This window comes from Myxocyprinus asiaticus, chromosome 42 (genome assembly GCF_019703515.2).
Source record: "Myxocyprinus asiaticus isolate MX2 ecotype Aquarium Trade chromosome 42, UBuf_Myxa_2, whole genome shotgun sequence".
NCBI lineage: Eukaryota > Metazoa > Chordata > Actinopteri > Cypriniformes > Catostomidae > Myxocyprinus > Myxocyprinus asiaticus.
The window spans coordinates 24,062,501-24,082,884 of NC_059385.1; the positions used below are offsets into that span (position 1 = coordinate 24,062,501).

At 35.7% G+C, this 20,384-nt stretch overlaps 2 protein-coding genes across 4 annotated transcripts in view; both read left to right on the forward strand.

The window, feature by feature from the left end:
• Window positions 1-9,993, forward strand: part of LOC127432745 (sodium/glucose cotransporter 1-like) — a 14,606-nt gene extending 4,613 nt beyond the window's left edge. Inside the window, exons 7-15 of the mRNA XM_051684137.1 lie at window positions 3,557-3,637; window positions 3,879-4,090; window positions 5,499-5,634; window positions 6,082-6,189; window positions 6,297-6,447; window positions 6,776-6,944; window positions 7,324-7,539; window positions 8,530-8,635; window positions 9,292-9,993. Of these exons, the coding sequence (XP_051540097.1) occupies window positions 3,557-3,637; window positions 3,879-4,090; window positions 5,499-5,634; window positions 6,082-6,189; window positions 6,297-6,447; window positions 6,776-6,944; window positions 7,324-7,539; window positions 8,530-8,635; window positions 9,292-9,506 (1,394 nt within the window). The 3' untranslated portion in view covers window positions 9,507-9,993. The remainder of the gene's footprint in view (window positions 1-3,556; window positions 3,638-3,878; window positions 4,091-5,498; window positions 5,635-6,081; window positions 6,190-6,296; window positions 6,448-6,775; window positions 6,945-7,323; window positions 7,540-8,529; window positions 8,636-9,291) is intronic.
• The window catches only part of LOC127432784 (14-3-3 protein gamma-like), a 678,408-nt gene that overhangs the window by 19,320 nt on the left and 638,704 nt on the right, over window positions 1-20,384 (forward strand). The gene's annotated exons all lie outside the window — the stretch shown is intronic.

Sequence of the window (20,384 nt, forward strand, 5' to 3'; positions counted from 1 at the left end):
AAATAAATAAATAAGTAAATTGTTTAGATAATTTTTCAATGGCAGCAAACTTAGGTGCTTCTCTTTTGCCATGTGACCCCGTTTTCTGGGGCAAAACGATCTGTTTATTTATTTATTTATTTGTATCAAGTTGTTGCTCATAATGACGTCACAGTGACATCATTTTGTTGTTTACAAAAAGTCATAGAAGTACACCAAAAATTGGGCAAACACCTTCATACATTTTTAAGATAAGAGCAATCAAACATAGTGGCCCTGTTTTGTTTTAGGGGGGCACCCTGTAGTTGTAGAAAGGGAGCCTTAACACATGGGCTTATACGGGTTGAAGCCCAGGGCCCTCAACTCCCATGGGGCCCAGATCGTGGCCATGAGGCCCATTTTCTCCAGTTCACGTTCGCAGGTGGAGCTCGTTTAAACACTTTCAGCGGGAGACACAGTTGTTGACATGGTGACAGAGCGCAACCGTTAAAGCAGTGTTTCCCAACCACAAAATTATCAAATTCCACAAAATAAATAAATGCATGAAAAAAAAAAATTCTTTCAAGGATTCAAACTCCTGACCTTTCAGAGAAATTCGCTGTTTTGAAACCATAATCGGTAAAACTGATATTCACAAGACTCGCATCAGCGCTGCAAAATACATTGAAGTCTATGAAGTGAAGCCACTTTACAGCAAAGTGTTTTTCACACACACGTTTTTGCTTCACCAATTATGTCTTTGAGAGTACTAAGCAACAAGAAATATTTAAAAACTGTCCAAATTTGTGAAGATACATTGAATGTCTCGTAATTTCTTTTAATTAAATATTACCTTATCGTTTACGAATATCAGAGACCCCAGTTATTCAACTAGTTTAAATTCACCAAGAAAACACTTAGACCTAAAAATAAATGAGTCCTTTTATTACTTTCTGCTATCAAAGCTACTGCAAGCTTTTTTCTCTCTTCCAAATACATGTTTTCAATGTTTATTGTGCACACCTCTCCCGCTTTTTTACGTGGCAAACTCATAAAATCGCCCCTCTGTGACGCTTTCTGCAGCGCTTGTCATGTGGAGGGCAATGCGGTGCTTGACGCTAGCATTGAACGGAGCGTTGACGCCTCGACTCAACTCATGTGAAATGCGCTTTACAATGATGAAAGAACATTATTGAAACTCAAAATTATTATTATTTGTCTATTATTGTGGTCTTTTCTGATAAAAGCCATGCTCAGCAGTTTATATAGGCTACAGTAGGAAAATGATACTGTAGATCTGCTTTGTTTATAATTCTTATACTGAAGTCAGTAGATTTGTAGCCATGCAAGTTTTAATAAAGGAGAAGGTAAGGACGTTATTACAAGTAAACACGTTACTAAGATGGACAGAAAACATGGACAAGTTCTTGAAAAGGCAAAATATTGACGATATTTAGCCTATGTGGGATAGTGGTGTGATAGTAGAATTTTTTAGTCGTAAAAAGTGTGCCGTGGCAGAAAAAAGGTTGGGAAACACTGCATTAAAGGCATCCGTGTAGTGCTTTTTCAATGCACAGCAATTCCACTAACCCCCCACCCCCACACAACAAATGGAAGGTGGCCTTAAAGTGCCCCTGGTTGTAGAATATAGTGGTCATCAGGGTTAGGAGGGTGACTTTTGAAATGTATTCCACTACAGATTACAGAACACATGCTGTCAAATGTAATTTGTAACGTATTCCGTTAGATTACTCAAGGTCAGTAACGTATTCTAAATACTTTGGATTACTTCTTCAGCACTGGTAGATTTTTTCACTTGTTTTGACTATAAAAACTCTGCCAGTACAGTAAGACAAAATACACATGTTAAAAATACATTGATGATAAAAAATATGATATTGCCTGGTAACGTGCATGTAAAATGGCTAGAAATAGCATTTTAGCTTAGCGTAATGCTTACAATTTACACAAGATTTATTTCTATTTCTTCTGCTCCAAACTTACGTCAAACTTACTTCTCTGTCTGTTCATATGAATGTAACACATCATAAGAAAGTGTTTCACCGCTGTTCAAATGCACTTTGAATCGCATCATTTATATGTATAAATGTTTTCCAACTGAAAGGACTAAATATTAAATGAATCAAATGACAATAAAATACAAAGTAATCTCTTCAGTAATCAAAATACTTTTTGAATGTAACTGTATTCTGATTACTAATGATTTAAATTGTAACTGTAGTGGAATACAGTTACTTATATTTTGTATTTTAAATACATAATCCTGTTACATGTATTCCATTACTCCCCAATCCTGGTGGTCATATATAACAGTCAATTGCATATAAAGTATTATACCTAGGTCCCCTGCCTTCCTTATCTAGAATACCTTACAGAGGTTTCTATGTGGGATTAAATAAGTTCAGGGATGTTAACTTGATTTTTATTTGCACTCTGAAGCTTAAACTACAACAGAGAGTAAAGTCCAGCCTTTGTTTTTCACAAGGATGTAAGGCCACCAATGGGATTGTGGTGAATGAGGTGGGATGCTTATTGTAGGGTGATGTGTATACGTCATGGGTAATTGCCCATTTTGACAATACATGATAAGCCTGTGGAAGGCGAGCTATAATGCACTGAATTTGTGATATTAAACTTTTGTCAGCCACGTGGTCAGTTGTGAAATGGGTTTATCTCAGTTTATTGTTTAGTGCAGGTTTGTTCTTAGGGGACAGACGACAGACATCAGAAATGATCCGGCCTGCTGTAAATGTTTACACTGAGAGTCCTCTTATGGTCAGAACTGCAGTTCATAGCTACAGCAGCTAGAGGTCATTAACAATGATGGTTATAATACGATATCTAGCACAATTAACATCAAAATAAAATGGAAACTATAAAAATATATACTACAGGCTGTTCATACTGTGCTATATGTTGGAATGGAATACTAGCTCAGTACGAACTGCATACTGAACGGTATATACTGTACAGAGCCTTTATATACAGTATTATATAGAGCATAAATAAATATAGCAAGTGAAACATAACACATTATGCAGTGCTAATAGTTTCAAATGTGAGATGACCCCATCATTTTCCATGTTTAAATCAGTGTCCACCCAGCAAGCACCAAAATATTTCTAAAGCTTGTCATTTAGGTTGCAGTTAGGTTGTGTCTCAGTACAACATTTTAAAAACGTGCTAGAAACTACAGCTTTAAAAAACAAACAAACAAACAAAAAAAAAACATTTAAACAAAATATAATGTGCAGATATTTGCATCACTAAAATTGACTAGTACAAAACAGAAACGCTGAGAAAAGATAGATTTAAGCTGCAAATACACGTTAATTTTATACAACCAATATCAACTTAACTTAAAACTTAAAATAACTTAAAACATCAATAAAATGTGTTTTTACTATGAAAACAAAATCAGCCAACATTTAAAGGACATCTTATTTAGGTTTTAAAATAGCATATTCTCAATAATTTAATGAGAGTTTTTTTTTTTTTTTTTTTTTAAAAGATCATGAAAATACCAAAATACAACCAGGTCACATTCAAATGTTGATGGAACATTATTTGTCTTCAGGTGGACTAGCTGCAGTCATCTACACAGACACTTTGCAGACCATCATCATGATTGTGGGATCATTTATTCTCATGGGCTTTGGTAAGTCTGTTCACTTTACTTGCATGAGTTGTCAGGTTCACAATTTCCCATCTTTGCATGTTACAGAAAACAGCTCCTCTTCAGAACGTTTGTAACGTAATGGCTAAAGCTCAGGGCTGGTAACAGGTAACTTGGTCTGATCATCCCCTAAGGTGCTTTAAATAAAAGCATTACTTAAACATCCACAGCTTCACCAAGCATTTTCTCTCTTCTTCTTTTTTTTTTTTTTTTAATTTGATAGCGTTCAATGAGGTTGGAGGCTATGAGAACTTCAAGGAGCGTTACATGACTGCGATCCCATCAGTGGTGGGTGCAAACATCAGTGAAGCGTGCTACACTCCTCGTGCAGACTCCTTTCACATTTTTAGAGACCCCATCTCTGGTGATCTGCCCTGGCCCGGACTCGTTTTTGGTCTGACTATCCAGGCCGCTTGGTACTGGTGCACTGACCAGGTACTAATACATCTACATGTAGATGTGATCATGACTTTTGCCTTTTATTATTATTATTTAAAACAAATATTTATTTATTTTTTGCTCTGTGTATACAGTATGTAATTAATGGAATAGTTCATCCTTTTGTAAAACACAAAAGGAAAGGTTAGGTAGAATTTTCATGCTGCTCTTATCCATACAGTGAAAGTAAACATCTGCTGTTGAGCTTCAAAAATGATTAAAAAAGCTCCAAAGATCTCAAAACTCATTTGCACTTCCACATATTCAAACTTGCCACAATGTGATTGATTACGATACATAAGACAACCAATAATTTAGGCCAGGTCTGGTGTGCAGTATTTGAATACATGCAAATGTGAATGACATTTGAGAAGTAGGGGAAGATTTTGAGCAAAAATTACTTACATTTCAGTGTGTTCGTCACATAACGCTATCGTATGGTCTCAGAAGACTTGGAATATAGCACACAAGTCATATGGACTACTTTTATGTGCGTTCATGGTGCTTTTTGGTGCTCTAAAGACTTAGTCCCCATTCAGTGTAAATATTATATATAGCTTCTTTTATATTCTAAAGAAGAGAGTAATATAAATTTGTAACAACATAAGGATGTGTAAATGAATACATAATTTTCATTTTTGGGTGAACTATTCCTTTTTGGCCATATTTGGTCACATGTTTGAGAAAAATTAGTTCTTTCAACCACATATGCTAAAATGTCGACATTCATCCACACACAGGTACATTGACATGTCTTTCAACCATTGACATATCTTTTAACCCACACAAAGTATACATTGACAGACATCATGTCCACTTTAAGACCAAAAACTGCACTTTTCCTTGGGTTTCTAAGGATGAACAGTGTGCTTCTTGTTTTAGTCCAAGTGAGTCCTATACATTTAGACAGGCCATGCTTTTAGTTAGACACCAGATTAGTCCCAGCTAAATAAGATACACAAATAGCCAAAGAGGGGACAGACACTCTCACACACTTGCTAAGTTAGTTTAACAGCCCATTAGCAAGAGTCAATGCTTAACCCTATCTGTATCAGGTTCCCATGTCTGGCCATCCTAATTTGGTAACTGTGTGTGATTTTAGTTGAGTGATTTGGTCACATTAGCAAAAAATGCTAATACGCTAACTACATAACCACATTGATTGAAGATATTTGCAAGTTGCAGCAGTTCTCTTTGAGAAGAGTTTAATAAATGTTTTGAAAATGTATTAACAATGTCAACGTCAGTGTTGTAGATAATTTACAGCTGCTAAAGACTAAAAATGTATGTTTACAGATGTTGAGACTGTGTGCTACCCACCAGCCCACGTCTCCAATAAGCCATCAAATAGTTTAGCACAGTTCCTGATGTACCTTGTTGACTTGAAGACGCCATCTTGTTTTAGGTGATTGTGCAGCGTTGTCTGTCTGCCAAGAACTTGTCTCATGTGAAAGCTGGTTGCATCCTGTGTGGTTATCTCAAACTTCTGCCAATGTTCCTCATGGTTTTCCCAGGCATGATCAGCAGAGTGCTCTACCCAGGTGAGAAACACTGACACTGTGCCTGCTGGGAATGTAGGTCTGCAAAAACTAATGGCAGTATAGCGATTAACCATTTTGTACATGTCACAGTTGTGGCATAGTCTGCAAATAACTTGACTGAATCTTGGTTGAGTGATATACGGCAAGTTTAATGTTTAGGTAGTTGCATGTAGCCAGACCCTTGACTTTCGGCATATAGTCTGGTCCACTTTGCATGTTATTCTGGCCAAGAAGAGCTCATTGAAGCAGCCCGGTACCTAGCCTAGTAAACTCTTTGTTTCCTGGCATACTTTCTGTATAAAAACCTGCAAACCCTGACTCCTGGAAGTTGCGAAGAAGCCAGTCATATTAGAACTGGTAATATTAGCGTTGGCTTGCCATTTTTGTGTGCAACATGACTTCCATCTGAGGCTGAGTTTGTGTTATTTTTTTTTTCATTTATGTAAGATGAGATTGCGTGTGTGGATCCAGATGAGTGTAACTACTACTGTGGAACCAGTGTGGGCTGCACTAATATTGCATATCCCAAACTGGTGGTGGACCTGATGCCAAACGGTAAAGAATATGATGTTTCTTTCTCTAAAATCTTTAATAGTCCATTTTGATCGAAGGGTTTGGTTTGTCATATGTCTAAACTGCTCTTTGTGTATGTGTGTACGAAGGTCTCAGAGGATTGATGTTGTCCGTCATGCTGGCCTCTCTGATGAGCTCACTTACCTCCATCTTTAACAGTGCCAGCACACTCTTCACCATGGACATCTACACCAAGATCCGTCCCAAAGCTAAGGAAAAGGAGCTCATGATCGCTGGCAGGTGTGTTTGCATCCAAATGTTTGTCTTGGATATTGATCGTATGCAGTTTTGTGATTTAAGAATGGCTTTGTGATTACAGTTTACGAGTTTATTGGTTCATATAGAGCGCATTAAGGTAAACAGATATGGTGTGCTGTCCATAATGAAGGGGCTTGAGCACAGGACTGGGCTTCAGCTCCGAGACCCCCCCCCCCCCAATCTATCAGGACTGATTAAAGCAAGAAATAGAAAGACAATTTATGCTGCCTGTCATCAAAGTTTGAATTTGAAGAGATGAATAGGTGACAATGTATTTTCTCTGCTGAGGTCCTTGTATTTATGTGTGTAGGTTGTTTATGCTGTTTCTTATCGGTGTGAGTATTGCATGGATTCCCATCGTACAGTCAGCTCAGAGCGGGCAGCTCTTTGACTACATACAGTCTATTACCAGTTATCTGGCTCCACCCATTGCTGCTGTCTTCACCCTTGCCATTTTCTGCAAGCGAGTCAATGAACCAGTGAGTCTCACGTTTCAGGTTTTTCTGTATTTTCTCCCAATTTTGTTTTCATTTTAGCAGTCATACCGCATATGTTTAGGTTTGATATTTCACTAACAAAAAACAAAACAAACAAAACAAAAATTACATGGTAATACCATGTTTCTTTTGGACATATGTCATGGTTGGGTAAATCTTATGAAACTTGTCAATAACATGTCCAGGTCACATATTTTGGGGTGAAATATGACCCAGTTTAATTTAGTTTTACCCAGTAATATCATTGTTTTTTGGACATATACATATTTTATACTTGATTGTCTTCCAAGAATATCCCTTTATGTGGGAATTTTGGTGTTTGTTTTTCTGTCTTTTCATACATAATACTCTTCCCTGACAGGGTGCTTTCTACGGGTTGTGTATTGGTCTGTTGGTGGGTCTGGCTCGTATGATAACTGAGTTTGCGTATGGCACCGGCAGCTGTGTGGCACCCAGTAACTGTCCTACGATCATCTGTGGTGTGCACTACCTTTATTTTGCCCTCATCCTCTTCAGCCTGTCCTGTATACTGATACTGGCCATCTCCCTCATGACCAAACCCATTGATGACAAACATGTAAGCTCTTTTTTCAACAAAAAAAGAAATACTTTGCTTCTCTGTGCCTAGTATGGTACAATTTATTCTTATTTTGTGTCCTTAATGAAGCCTCCATATCACAATTCTTCCAAAGAAATATCCATATTTACATAAAAAAAAAAAAAAAGTACAGATTTAAAAAACTGCACATGAATGTGTATGTGTTTGGGACACCTGTTTGAAAACAGTAATTTTTACAATTCCATTGGGTGTCACTAAAAATAATACACTTCAAAATACACTTTAAATTTTGGTTATATATCACTTAAAGGAATAATCCAGGTTAAAGCTATCAACAGAATCTGTAGCATGCTGTCAGTTACCACATAAAATTATGTCAGCTCAGTTTGAAACAGAGACTACTTATCCCAGGACGGAGCACTTGTATTAAAATGAATGGGAAAAATTGGAACACCCAAATGGCGGATGTACAAAAAGAAGTCCTGCCTTACAGGTAAAAGAGCCAATCACCTTTTAGATACAGACATCACCTGTCAGTCAACTCGAGAACGTGCATGCACATTAGCTGGACCTGCCTGAAAAATATAATTTTTTTAGAGGTTTTTAAGCTTTTAAAGAAATGCAATTTATGAGATAATTGTTGTCAGATTTTACTGCTTATTTGAAATATGTTCTTTGACTTGTACTTCGGCAAGTGAACACTTGCCCTATAGGCTTCCCGTATTTAAATTAAGTTCCAAACGTAAGTTCAGAGCTCAAGCCCAGTCCGGTGCTCGAGCCCCTCCAAATCTGTTTACCTTAATGCGTTCCAGGAATATTTGAACCAGTGCACTTGTGATCCAGAATATTCCTTAAATGGCCATCAAATACCACATTTCATTCTGTTCACAATGACAACAGTTGCACTGTAGTTATTGGATTTTAGTATTTCTATATCTGTGAAAAAGCAATTTCTTTATCATGATCCTCACGTGGCCGCTCATTCTCTGGCCCCTTGTTTTTCTACAGCTGCACAGACTTTGCTGGAGTTTAAGGAACAGCACTGAAGAGAGGATAGATCTAGAGGAAGATGACTGGACTGAAGATCAAGATTCCAGCTCTATGGAAATAGAAGGTATATCTGCATACTGACATGACACAACACAACGACACACTGCAAACCCACCTCATGTGTATCATGGCATGACATGGTTGTGTCTAGATAGTCAACATAAATTGACACTGAAATGTACAAAAATGTATTGAAAGCTTTTAAATTGTGAACAATTTAATGTTTAAACAGCCTTATTGACGAATCCTTTAAGGATCATAAAATATGACTGCGGCAGTACCCTCGTAAAGTCCGGCAATTTAAGTTTTGACCCGTATTCTTTAGAGTATTCATAAGTTTTTAAGTAGTACACACGTAAAACGGTTTCTGTTTTAGATGCTGTCAATAATCTGCATTATTCTATGTTTCAGTGTCTATCTAAACAAACAAAAATGTTTATCTACATTTTACTTACGAGTATCTATGATAATAAAAGAGTTAACATCCAGACATGACCACGTTATTCAAATTAACAATTTATGCAAGCAGGACATATTCCTGGATCAACAATCCTATCGACCAATCATTGCCCTCTGATTATATGCTATGATTAGTTGTCCTCAAACAACAATGTATTTTGATCCAGGCACGTTTTAATGAAGCAAATCACGTTGTGCATGTAGAATATTAGCCTTTAACAACTGATAACAACTGTTTCTGATTGTCTCTTGACCCCACAGAGAATCGTAAAGAAGCAAGTTTCTGTAGGAAGGCCTACAACTGGTTCTGTGGCTTTGATCAGGGCAATGCCCCTAAACTGACTAAAGAGCAGGAGGCAGAGATGAAGATGAAGCTCACTGACACGTCTGAGAAACCGCTGTGGAGAAATGTGGTTAACGCTAATGCTATCATCCTCCTCGCTGTCTGCGTCTTTTTCCATGGTTTCTTCAGTTAAAAACTGTTCTAAATGTTTGCTAAATGTATTTGAAAGTATTTGTAACAGCTGATAATGTAAAAGATAACAACTATTAGACCTATTCTGTGGATTGAAGAGTTACCTTCTCATTATCATAAAGCCAAATATGATTAGCCTGATTTTAAAAGGTTACAGAGTTCCTCTTCAAAAACTTAATACTTCCTTATAACATCCTCAACAAACAAATATTTGCTTATAGCTGCCCGTTTGATTTATTGGCTGAGAGTGCAATAAAATATATTGTTGTTGTACATTTATGTAGATTAATATACATTGTTTTTAGCACCTTTAGCACCTAGAATTTCATTGTAAAGCCAAGGATAAAACTAATAATTCATACAAATGATGTTTTTGGTGTTTTCTTGTACAGTAGTCATGTCACATACCTTTTAAGCTGCTAAAGTAGCTAATTTTACACATGCCTGCAAGTTTTTGTGTACATTAAACAATGTTTACCCATCCAAAACCTCATGTTTGTCCATCATATCGTTTACTTTAAATTAATAATAGAGTAATAGTTTCAACTAATATTACTGAGTTCTTTGCCACTTTGTTGTTTGTTTTCTGTGAATTGTTCTAATGCAGTATGATGAAAGCAAAGCAAAGCCTCTAGGAGCTCACAGGATAGGACACTTTAAAATCCATTTTCTTTCTCTTATTAACCAAACTCCCAAAATAAGTGTTTTTGTCTTTCCTTTTATATTTTGGTCTTACAATTTTGACAGTTTACTATTTTTTTTTTTACTTTGTTGTAAGTAGAATATCTAATATATATATATATATATATATATATATATATATATATATATATATATATATATTGTCTGGGACAAGCAGGGATATTATTTAATAATATTCATATTTCTGCCTTGGTATGTATATTCAATATATTTCCTGTAATATAATGTTAATTTAATGGTTTCTGACTCATTGTAATAAAATAAATGAATTTATTATCTACTTAGCAATACTTGTCTTTATGTGTGTAGAAGATGTGTACATATAAGGCCTACAAGCTAGAAGCAAGTTTACTTTAGGCAAAATCATTTTCACCACTGAAATCTCAGGTGAGCAGACCCAGAACTCTTACAAAAGCTCCCAGCATAGCAAAGTTAATATTTGATTTTACATGAAGATTCTATCAATACATCTGAAATCAAAGTCCAGGAATGTCATAGTTTCCTCATTCTACAGCCACTCAAGAAGCAATGAGTGATCCATTGGTGTGATTCAATGATGGATTTCCCTGAAGCAGAAAATGGAAACATTCATTTGGTTGATGAATTCACAGATTTGAAAAAAACAAATCGAATACAATTTCTAGGCTACTAGCTTTACAATTTGTTTACCATTTCAGTAATGAATGTTATTACATGGCTCTCTGGAATACTTAATTCTGACCGGTCAATCGCATGTTTTTGTGTAAACAGCATAATTGACAGTTGTCCCAGGCAAACCTTTTCCTACTTAGCTGTGCTAGTTTGATGTCTCTCTTGTTTCTTTTTTCTTACCACATAATTTAAACTTTTATTAAATTAATATTTCATGGCCATATATTTATTTATTTAATAAGCAGACATTTATTTATGTGGTCAGCCAGTCAAGTTATCACAAAATTAAACCCCACCATGAGGCCATACCCCCAATGCAAAAAATAAATAAAATAATAATAATAATAATAATATAGCCACAAGCAACTATTGTTGGGGGCCAAGCACATATGTCGAGATGACCAAACAAACAAATTTGACAGAAAGATCCTGTGGATGCTATGGACAGCTATTTTGATGTGACATTTCACCTGCTTTGAGCACAGTTGCAAAAATAGGATTGTCTTAAGTTATAGCGCCCCCTAGTATTAAAAATCAATAAAATCAACACACTCTCACGGCGAAATCATCAGGATTCGTACGACTTTTCTAAATTTGGCTAATTCGTATGATATCGTGCGACTGCACTCGTTTAAATTCCTACGACTTTCACTACAGCCAGTGACGTCGCTGGACAACGTTTCCATCTAATACGTGACAGTTACTTGCTTCTGTCACACACAACAGCTTCCTATCATGTTTACACACTCAACTGATTGGTTAAGTTTAGATAAGGGGTTTGGGCAAGGGCATAATATTAATAAGTATGTCCTTAACGCCTCGTGCGCGGAACTTGCGCTTACTTCCACATTAGACATCCAGGAATTTGCACGTGATGATGTCGTATGAGTTTATGCGAGCAACATCCTGGGAGACCATATGAAATAGCCAACTCGTAAATTATGTACGACTTTTCATGAGATCGGGTTGAATAAAACTTATGTTACCACAGAGTGTTCTCTTGTTCATCTGTGCAAATTTTGTTAAGTTTGAAAATTGCACTCACAGGATACAGGCTAATTAGTCATTATAGGCCATGGCCAAAACCTATTTGCTTATATCTTTGGAATGATTTGACACATCAAAATCCTTTTGATGAGTTTTTGTCAAGAGGGTCTGTAGATGATATATACTAAGTTTCAGGCAAACGGCCTAGGACAAGTTTGAAAAGGTATTTTTTCGAATAAATCGAAAAAAGTTTCTGAACAAAAAGCATGCAGAACACCAGAACCCCCACCACCCAAATAAACTGAAGTTTACTGGAATAAAAAGGACAATCTATCACAGAGATCACAAATATAAATGTGTTTTGTTCCAAATTGCATTATATGCACAGTTTTACCATTAGCTATGTAGTAGAAATTAAAATTAATCTTCAATTATTTGTATTTTTTTTATGAGCATTAGAATATAAAGCTAATTTCACTATATGATTTGATAACCTAAAAGTGTGGAAAAATATTTTATTTTGTATTACTTTTGATTTATTTCCTTTTCTTTATTTTTACAATGTAATTAATGTTCATATTTAAATTTAAAAATGTGGGACTTTTATTTTGAAAAATTATGTTGACAATGTCTAGCTCATGTTTATACAGACCAACAATATTTGGATATTTATTTGACATTCTTCATCTGGAACTCTTCACTTCTGCAGTAGACAGTGTGTTTCAAAAGCATAGACAACTTGTTATATTCAAATATATTATTATAATTAAATTCCACCATGAAAGTCTGTACATGACATCCCCATTCAGTCGAGAGGATTTTATTTATAAATTATCTTTTCGTTTAGAAATTAGATTACTTCAAAAGGACAGACATAAAAATAATTTCCCCATGTTTCCCGTTTTCCTCAATACATTCCTTCGCTTCCACCATGTAACACTGAGAAAACGGCATAGATGGTTTAGAAAGACCAACAATTTCAAACAAAAAAATAACCAGTTGTTACACGACAACGAATGCCATACCAAACATATGTAACCTGATTTTGTCTTGATTAAGGTTTGCAAACCCTTAAATAAATAGCAACAGAGAAAGAATTAGAAGCTAAGATTATATGTTTACTGATAGTGGCACCTGGTGGCCAAGGTTGGTACCGCATGCATCTTTTGGAAGAGAAAAAAAAAAAATTTTGAAGAGAGAGAAAAAAAAACATTTTGAAGAGAGAGAGAAAAAAAATTTTTGGAAGAGAGAAAAATTGTTTTTTGATGAGGAAAAAAAAACAATTTTGAAGAGAGAAAAAAAAAATTTGAAGAGAGAAAAAAAATTAGGAAGAGAGAGAAAAAATTAAGACTGGCTCAGGAAGGAACTGAGACACTATTTTTTATTTATTTATTTATTTATTTATTTTTTACCGTTATTATTTATTTATTTTTTTTCACCTTGTGGTTCAGGGCTTCCGTAAGAAACAGATTTATGAGGAACACGATTTTAGCTTCAGATTTCAATTGATCACTTTTATCACCAAATTCAAACAATAAATGTTTTATTAATGCTCTTTAATGCTGTATGTGAGAGATTGCAGAAAAATTTCAAACGGAGCAGGGCAAAATGCTCTCACTCTCCAACATCGAGCATGAAAAACAAAACAAAAAACGAATGAACATCAGAGGGTATGTTGAAAGAAACAAAGCCATATAGTTTCACTACTTACAACATACATGGCACTGACTGCTGAAAAACTTGCTCCTTTCGATATGTGAGTCCCGCCTTCTTTGATTTGATTGGTCATTTCAAACAACATTGAGCGGTTTTAAATCACCAACCCTGTTAAAAATGAGCTGCATTAAGATGCACGGAATGTTTAACCATCATGTTATCCCTGCAACACACACACATATATTAAAGATAGATAATAGGATGATGTTTTAAAGATGTATGTATATTATTAATATATTATTTCAGTTACGTGAATCAGTATGCTACATAGCCCTACTTATATTATTCAAAAGGAAGAAACAAATACCTCTATATGTCAGATGGAGCTCTAGAGAGATGGAGATGAGAGATGTAATGGATATTTAAGGATAAAGTTGTCTGTTTTAAGCGTTTCTCTTCACCCAGCAGCTGAGTAGTTCAGTGGTTCACAAAGCATTTTATATATATAAAATATTAAGCGAAAGCTTGATCACGTCACTTGTTTGCAGAGATTGCTCTTTTTATATAGGTGTATCAGCATTATTACAAATTAACAGGTTGGAGTTCAGCAAAAATGTGAAAGCACACTGGTCACTGCTCCACACGTGTTCACTGAGCCGCGGACGCTGCGAGAGTAGCTGTAGCACTGATGATCTAAGGCTACACGCACACCGCAGCTGAATGTGGCCCAGATCTGATTTTTTGCTCAAATCTGATTTTTTTGTTAGGTTGTTCATGTGACATTTTAAATGTAGCCCATATCAGACACTTGTCTGAACAGCCGACACTTTTAAACTGACCCACATGCGTTTAACACTCTTTGAGCATGCGTATAACAAACTCCAGCATGTTCATCATTATAGTATGAATAATGAATTAAATTATAATTAAAAATGTAATTATCTGGTTTTAACACAGATAGGACACATGCCTATCTGATAATATGTCTGTGAGTGAAAGACCGTTGATGGATAAAGTATTTTTATGTAGTCATTTGCCTTCATATGGTGGAATTAAAATAATAAGTGAAATATTACCTATGAGCGAAAAACACCATAAAATGGAAAGACAGCAGGAAAAACGGCATTTCATATATGTAAGGTAAGAAGAGTTATCTTTATTTATTTCATATTTCCATTGCATTCGTCTTTTGATACAGTTTGAGAAATATAGTAACTGTTTTCTGAATGAGTGACACAACCAAAGAGCGCCATTACATAAATCTACATCTGTATCTTTTCATATGCATATTTAACATGCAAGCCAAACGAATCACTAACCCAACTGTTGAAGCCTATATTGTTATTTTCTTCCCTTAAAAAGAAACTGAATGCATTAAATAGACAGATATGACTCGCACTTAAAAGTTTATAAATATAACAGGCGTGCAAATGACGAATGTTGAATGTAAAAGTCACATTAAATATGACCTAGCTGTTCACACCGAAGACACATTGGAAAAAATCAGACACATTTCCGATTTAATTCCACATAAGAAAGTGGCCCAGATCGGATTTGAAAATGTCAGATTCAAAGCGCTTTTGGCTGTTCACACGATCAACCAATTAACAGATATGTGTCACATGTGAGTCAAAATCTACAATCGCAATATTAGCATATTAAATTGTATTCAGGGAAGAAGCAACAACTATGAACTTACTTTGGCCATATGGATGCTAAAAAAATGCAGTTTTATAAATAGCTATTTCTTGTTATAGTTCTAGCCAAATGTATGTAATTTTGCAGGTGGCCTCAGAATGTTCCTTTTCCCATGTTTCCCATGTTTGAAGTTTGTGCTAACAAGATACAGGCCAATTAGTTATTATTGCACACAGCCCAAAACGTATTTGATTATATCTTCAGAAAGATTTGAAATATCAAAATTCTTTTAATAACTTTTTGTCTGGAGGGTCTGTAGATGATGTATAAAAATGACGAGTTCGAAAAAGTAGGTTTTCAAAAAAATATTTGTGATAAAAAAGTTTTCTTTCGGGAATGGAAATCCTTGTGGCCATATCATTGGGGACACTGGTAGATTCTGATGCTGAACCATCAGTGTATATTACTTGTGCCAGTGTTATTGTTGCAATGACTTTTTGACAGTGACACCTCATCTGTTCATATCACTCATACCTACACTTTATTATAGATCAAGGGTTCATATCCATTCCATTCCATTCTCTCTCTCTCCCTCTCTCTCTCTCTCTCACACCCTGCTAGATAATTTCTCAATGCTCTTCTTTTGCTGTAGGCTGACTTTTCTTTTCTAAAGGGAGAGCATGCACGTGAATTGAGGTTGAGATTGTAGCAACAAATACCAACATCACATAAGCTCGTCAGTCATTCGATTTATAGAACATCCGTGTGCACATAAATCCAATTCCTGATGGCATGCAGGTCAGTCATATTACTGTAAACACGGGGGGGGACACCAAGAAAAATGAGACATCATTCACAATAGAGCTGATGTTTTTTGTGTTGCCAGATGTAGAAGAATGTCGCTAAAGCAGACTACGAAAGTCGCTAAAATTGTCACTAGTCACTAGATGGCTCTTTCACTCACTAAGTTGGCAACACTGCCTGGGTGACGACTTTGTGTGACGCCACACACCTGCATCACGGCGAAATCTGCATTAAAAATTTCTGCACAAGTTTCGAAGTTGGAAGTCCGACTTCAAGTACCATTCCATTGCCCTTTTCCTAGTAGGAAGTTGGAAATTCTGACTTTCCCAGTTGAATGGGATGCAGCATAAAACTACAATAGCATGTGTGGTAATGATGCTAAATGTATGCTACTCAGGGCCATTTCAATTTTGCACCCTAGGCGAGATCCATATTGTCACCCATATGTGTGCTTTTTTCCTGTTCAGACTACAAAAAACTACACAGATTTGAGTGGGAAAGGAAAAATAAAAAATAAATTTACATATATATATATATATATATACACACACATTGCTGGGTAGTAACTGATTGCATGTAATCTAGTTTTAAAATCTAATTTTAAAATATTCATAATCGGACTACAGTTACTTTTTATAGATTACATGATTACATATTAACAAGGCAACTGTTAATAATTTATTGATCATCCTAATCATTATCTTTTTTTGTTCATTTTATGTTTGTTTTATGTTGATTTTATGGTCATTAATGTTCGTAATGTTGTTAGTGTTTTATGCACTTAAAATGAATTTGATGTTTCAGTGTTTTGAATTGGCCATGCACTGTCATTGTTGTTAGATTTAATGTTTATTTCATTCATGTAATGTTTAATGCACTTTTTAAAAAATGTCATAAGAACCTCTGTTTGTGTGGCTCTTGTTGTTAGTAAAAAAAGAAAGGAATACATTTTCTTCCTCTTTGTACTTTTTTGTTAAAATGATTATCCTACTCAAATGCACGTGACATAAAATAGGATTAGGTTGAAAGTAATCCAAAAGTAATCCAAAAGTATTCGGATTTGATTACCCCAAAAATGTAATCTACAAGATTACGTGAATGATTGCATTTTTTGTCATGTAATTTGTAATCAGTACCTGATTACAATTCACAAGTAATCCACCCAACACTGTGTATATACTGTATATATATATATATATATATATATATATATATATATATATATATATATATATATATCAGTGGCGAATTCTCAGGGCCAGCAAAGCCTTCTCTGCTGGCCTAACATGCCAAATAAATACATATTTTTCATCATTTCATTCCCAATCACCTTTTTGCCTATGTGTTTTTAATCGCTTTCCACTCTTAATTAATCTACAAACAAATAGAGAAAAATGAAAAGTTTATCCAGTCAGAATTTATTCCTTGATGCTTACAAGCGAAGCGTGACAACTGTTTCACAAATCGCATGCCCAAAGCAGTGCATGAGTCTGAGCTCCACCCCATTAAGCCTTCAGAATTTTTACAGAATCCCTCAACAGTGCAAATGAATGAGCAACTAATGTCAGATTGTCAGATTCATCAGCCAATCAGATTGATTTATTTGTTCTTGGTGGGTGTGATCTTTAGGATACGTCCCGGTCGAGGCTTTCTAGCTGGCCTTGAGTGACGCAATCACGCTTTAAGTACGTAATTTGAAAGCGAAGAATGCCAGATCTTTCTGACGAGCCGACTGTCATTACTGCCGCTATTACCATTGAGAAAGAGATCCTTATGGATTTAAAAACACAAGATGTTCTGCATGACCGTGTGATTGCTTAATTTATTAAACAGGAAAGGAGGACTGATTTTCACTTCAAGTAAATTGGTAAGTGCTTTTTGCATTGTTATAGCAACATCAGGAGTTTTCTAAGTGTAAATTAGGCTGCTTGAGAATTCAGTGTCGGATCAAATTTTGAAAAGTAGTGCTGCGTTCCATTCAACACGGAAAGTCGGATTTTACAACTTCCTACTTGGAAAAGTGCAATGGAATGCATCTTGAATTCAGAATTACAACTTGTAGGCTTGTACAAAAATTCCCAACTCCGATATGCAGGGACATGATGTCACACAAACATGTGGACACTCAGGGAGATATACAAAGTAAGTGATAAACATTCACTTTATTAAGTAATATCGATAAATGAATTCGTTTCCACATTACATGATATTAAAGCTTGTTTAACAAACGCCTGTAAAAACAGGTGTATAAAACTTTATAATCTCTTTTGATAATCGTACACCTGAAGCACAAATGCTAGCACTACAGCATTGTTTATCAGTTGGGTTGCTAGGATACATCTCTAATATGAGTCAACCCCCTGCTAAGCGAACAGGAAGCGTTGCAGTTTTGTTTTCTTAAACGTCATCTTCCGAATATCGGGGAATGGAATGCATTTATGGTCGGAGATATCAAGTAGGAATATCCCACATCCAACTTGAATGGAACGCAGCATAACCGTGTACCCTGACGAAACAAAATTTATTGCAAGCACCATTTAAACTGCAAATATTATTAGATAGATTTTTCCAGGTGTTATAGACCTCCTTGGTAGATTCATATGAAAAATTATGATTTTTGAATGTCTGTTGGGGAGATGTTAATTTCACAAAATAGTCATGCTGCAGTTAAAATTAGGCTAGCTTGAGCATTAAGTGTCATTTCAAGTTCTGGCTTTCATGCGTGGACGTGTTTTTAAAATGTCAATAGGTATTATTAGTTAGCTGCGACATAATGTATGATGCCCAAAGGGGCATAGGGTGTCTTATTCATTGTGAAACTGTATTTTCTTAATGGCATGAATCACACTAATAGCCTAGACTTTTAATGCATGGCCCGCCACTGATATATATGTATATATATATATATATATATATATATATATATATATATATATATATATATATATATATATATATATATATCAGCCCTCCAGTCCCGGTTCTCCCTATGGCCAGTCCGCCCCTGTCTCTATATTTCTCTTTCTTTTTCTCTTCCTCTTTCATCTTTTTACAGCACCACCTCATTGGCACAACCTCCCCTAGGCCAGCTGGTGGCACACTAGGTAGTTCGCCTATGCTTAGAAAAATGGCATAATGCTAATTATATAATGTTAATAAATCATAAATGTCATGTTACCTCACACAAATATTATTATTCCCTCTCTCTTCCTGTACAATGAAATAAGCTGATGATGAATGGTGTGTGTGTGCATATATCTGAATAGATTACCGATACACTGGACTGCACAACTGTGTGACGTGATGCAGGGGGAGCAGGATAGGTTGAGCTACAATCTACTAGCTAGAATGAGGGCATGTTTTTATTCTGTGAAACCATGCACATGTACTTACAAAAATGTGTGTCTACATTATTCAGTAACCAGCACTGTTTATTCCCTAAACTAATGCATATTCATAGGTAGATTAATTGATTTCCAGTCCTGTTAGCTTAATTCCTGAATTCTATACTCACAACTTTTTAGTGTTGCTTGCTAAGGCAGTCCTCACTATTTCTATTCTATTTTTTAATCCCTTACCTTAAGTATTAAACATTTACTTTGTCCTGCACTGTTTGTGCTATGGACTTGAATGATACCTAAAATTGTTTGGCTTGTTGAGTAGAGTACCTATGATATTTGCCTGGCAGACAGTAAAATGGGCCATAGACTTATCTAGCGACCAGAACATAGAGACTTGGGGATGGGCTCTTTTGACTTGGGCCAGAAATCACCACCCAGAACACCCTAACAACCACCTATCAATGTCCTAGCAACCACCCAGAACACCTTGGCAAACACAGAGCAATGCCCTGGACACCACCCACAACATCAAGGAGGTGAGACTAGACCATTCACATTTTCTGTAAGATGTATAAATCTGGTTCTTTCTGATTGTGTATGCACATAAAATCATAAATACACTATTCCCCTCTTAATCCTGTGGATTATCTGTTAGGTCAGCACAAGGACATGTGTTAAAGCTAAAACTGATGAAATTCTCTGTCTGTTATATAACACAATCCCCTAGCCCAACATCCCCATGCTGATACTGCTCAACACTTTGCATGTGTTTCTTTTCGAATACATATAGGCTGAACATTTGCACACCTTTTAAGTGGTTTAATAAAATATAATGAGCTCTAATTGTCAACCTTTCTGCCTCTTTGAAGGCAGATCACTTGTATTAAGCTTTAATCTGTTAATGTGTCGTCTGGTTGTTTTCAACGTCTCCAGCGTGGGCTGATCTGTGAATACGATGGCAAAGCGTCAGAATGATCCAGAGCAGCTGAATACAATGATAAAATGCAAATGTGTGTGCAGTTGCATCTGTACACTGTTTGTGTTTGAGAGAGAGACACAGTAAAACAAAGAGATGGATGGAGACAGAGAGAGAACGAGAG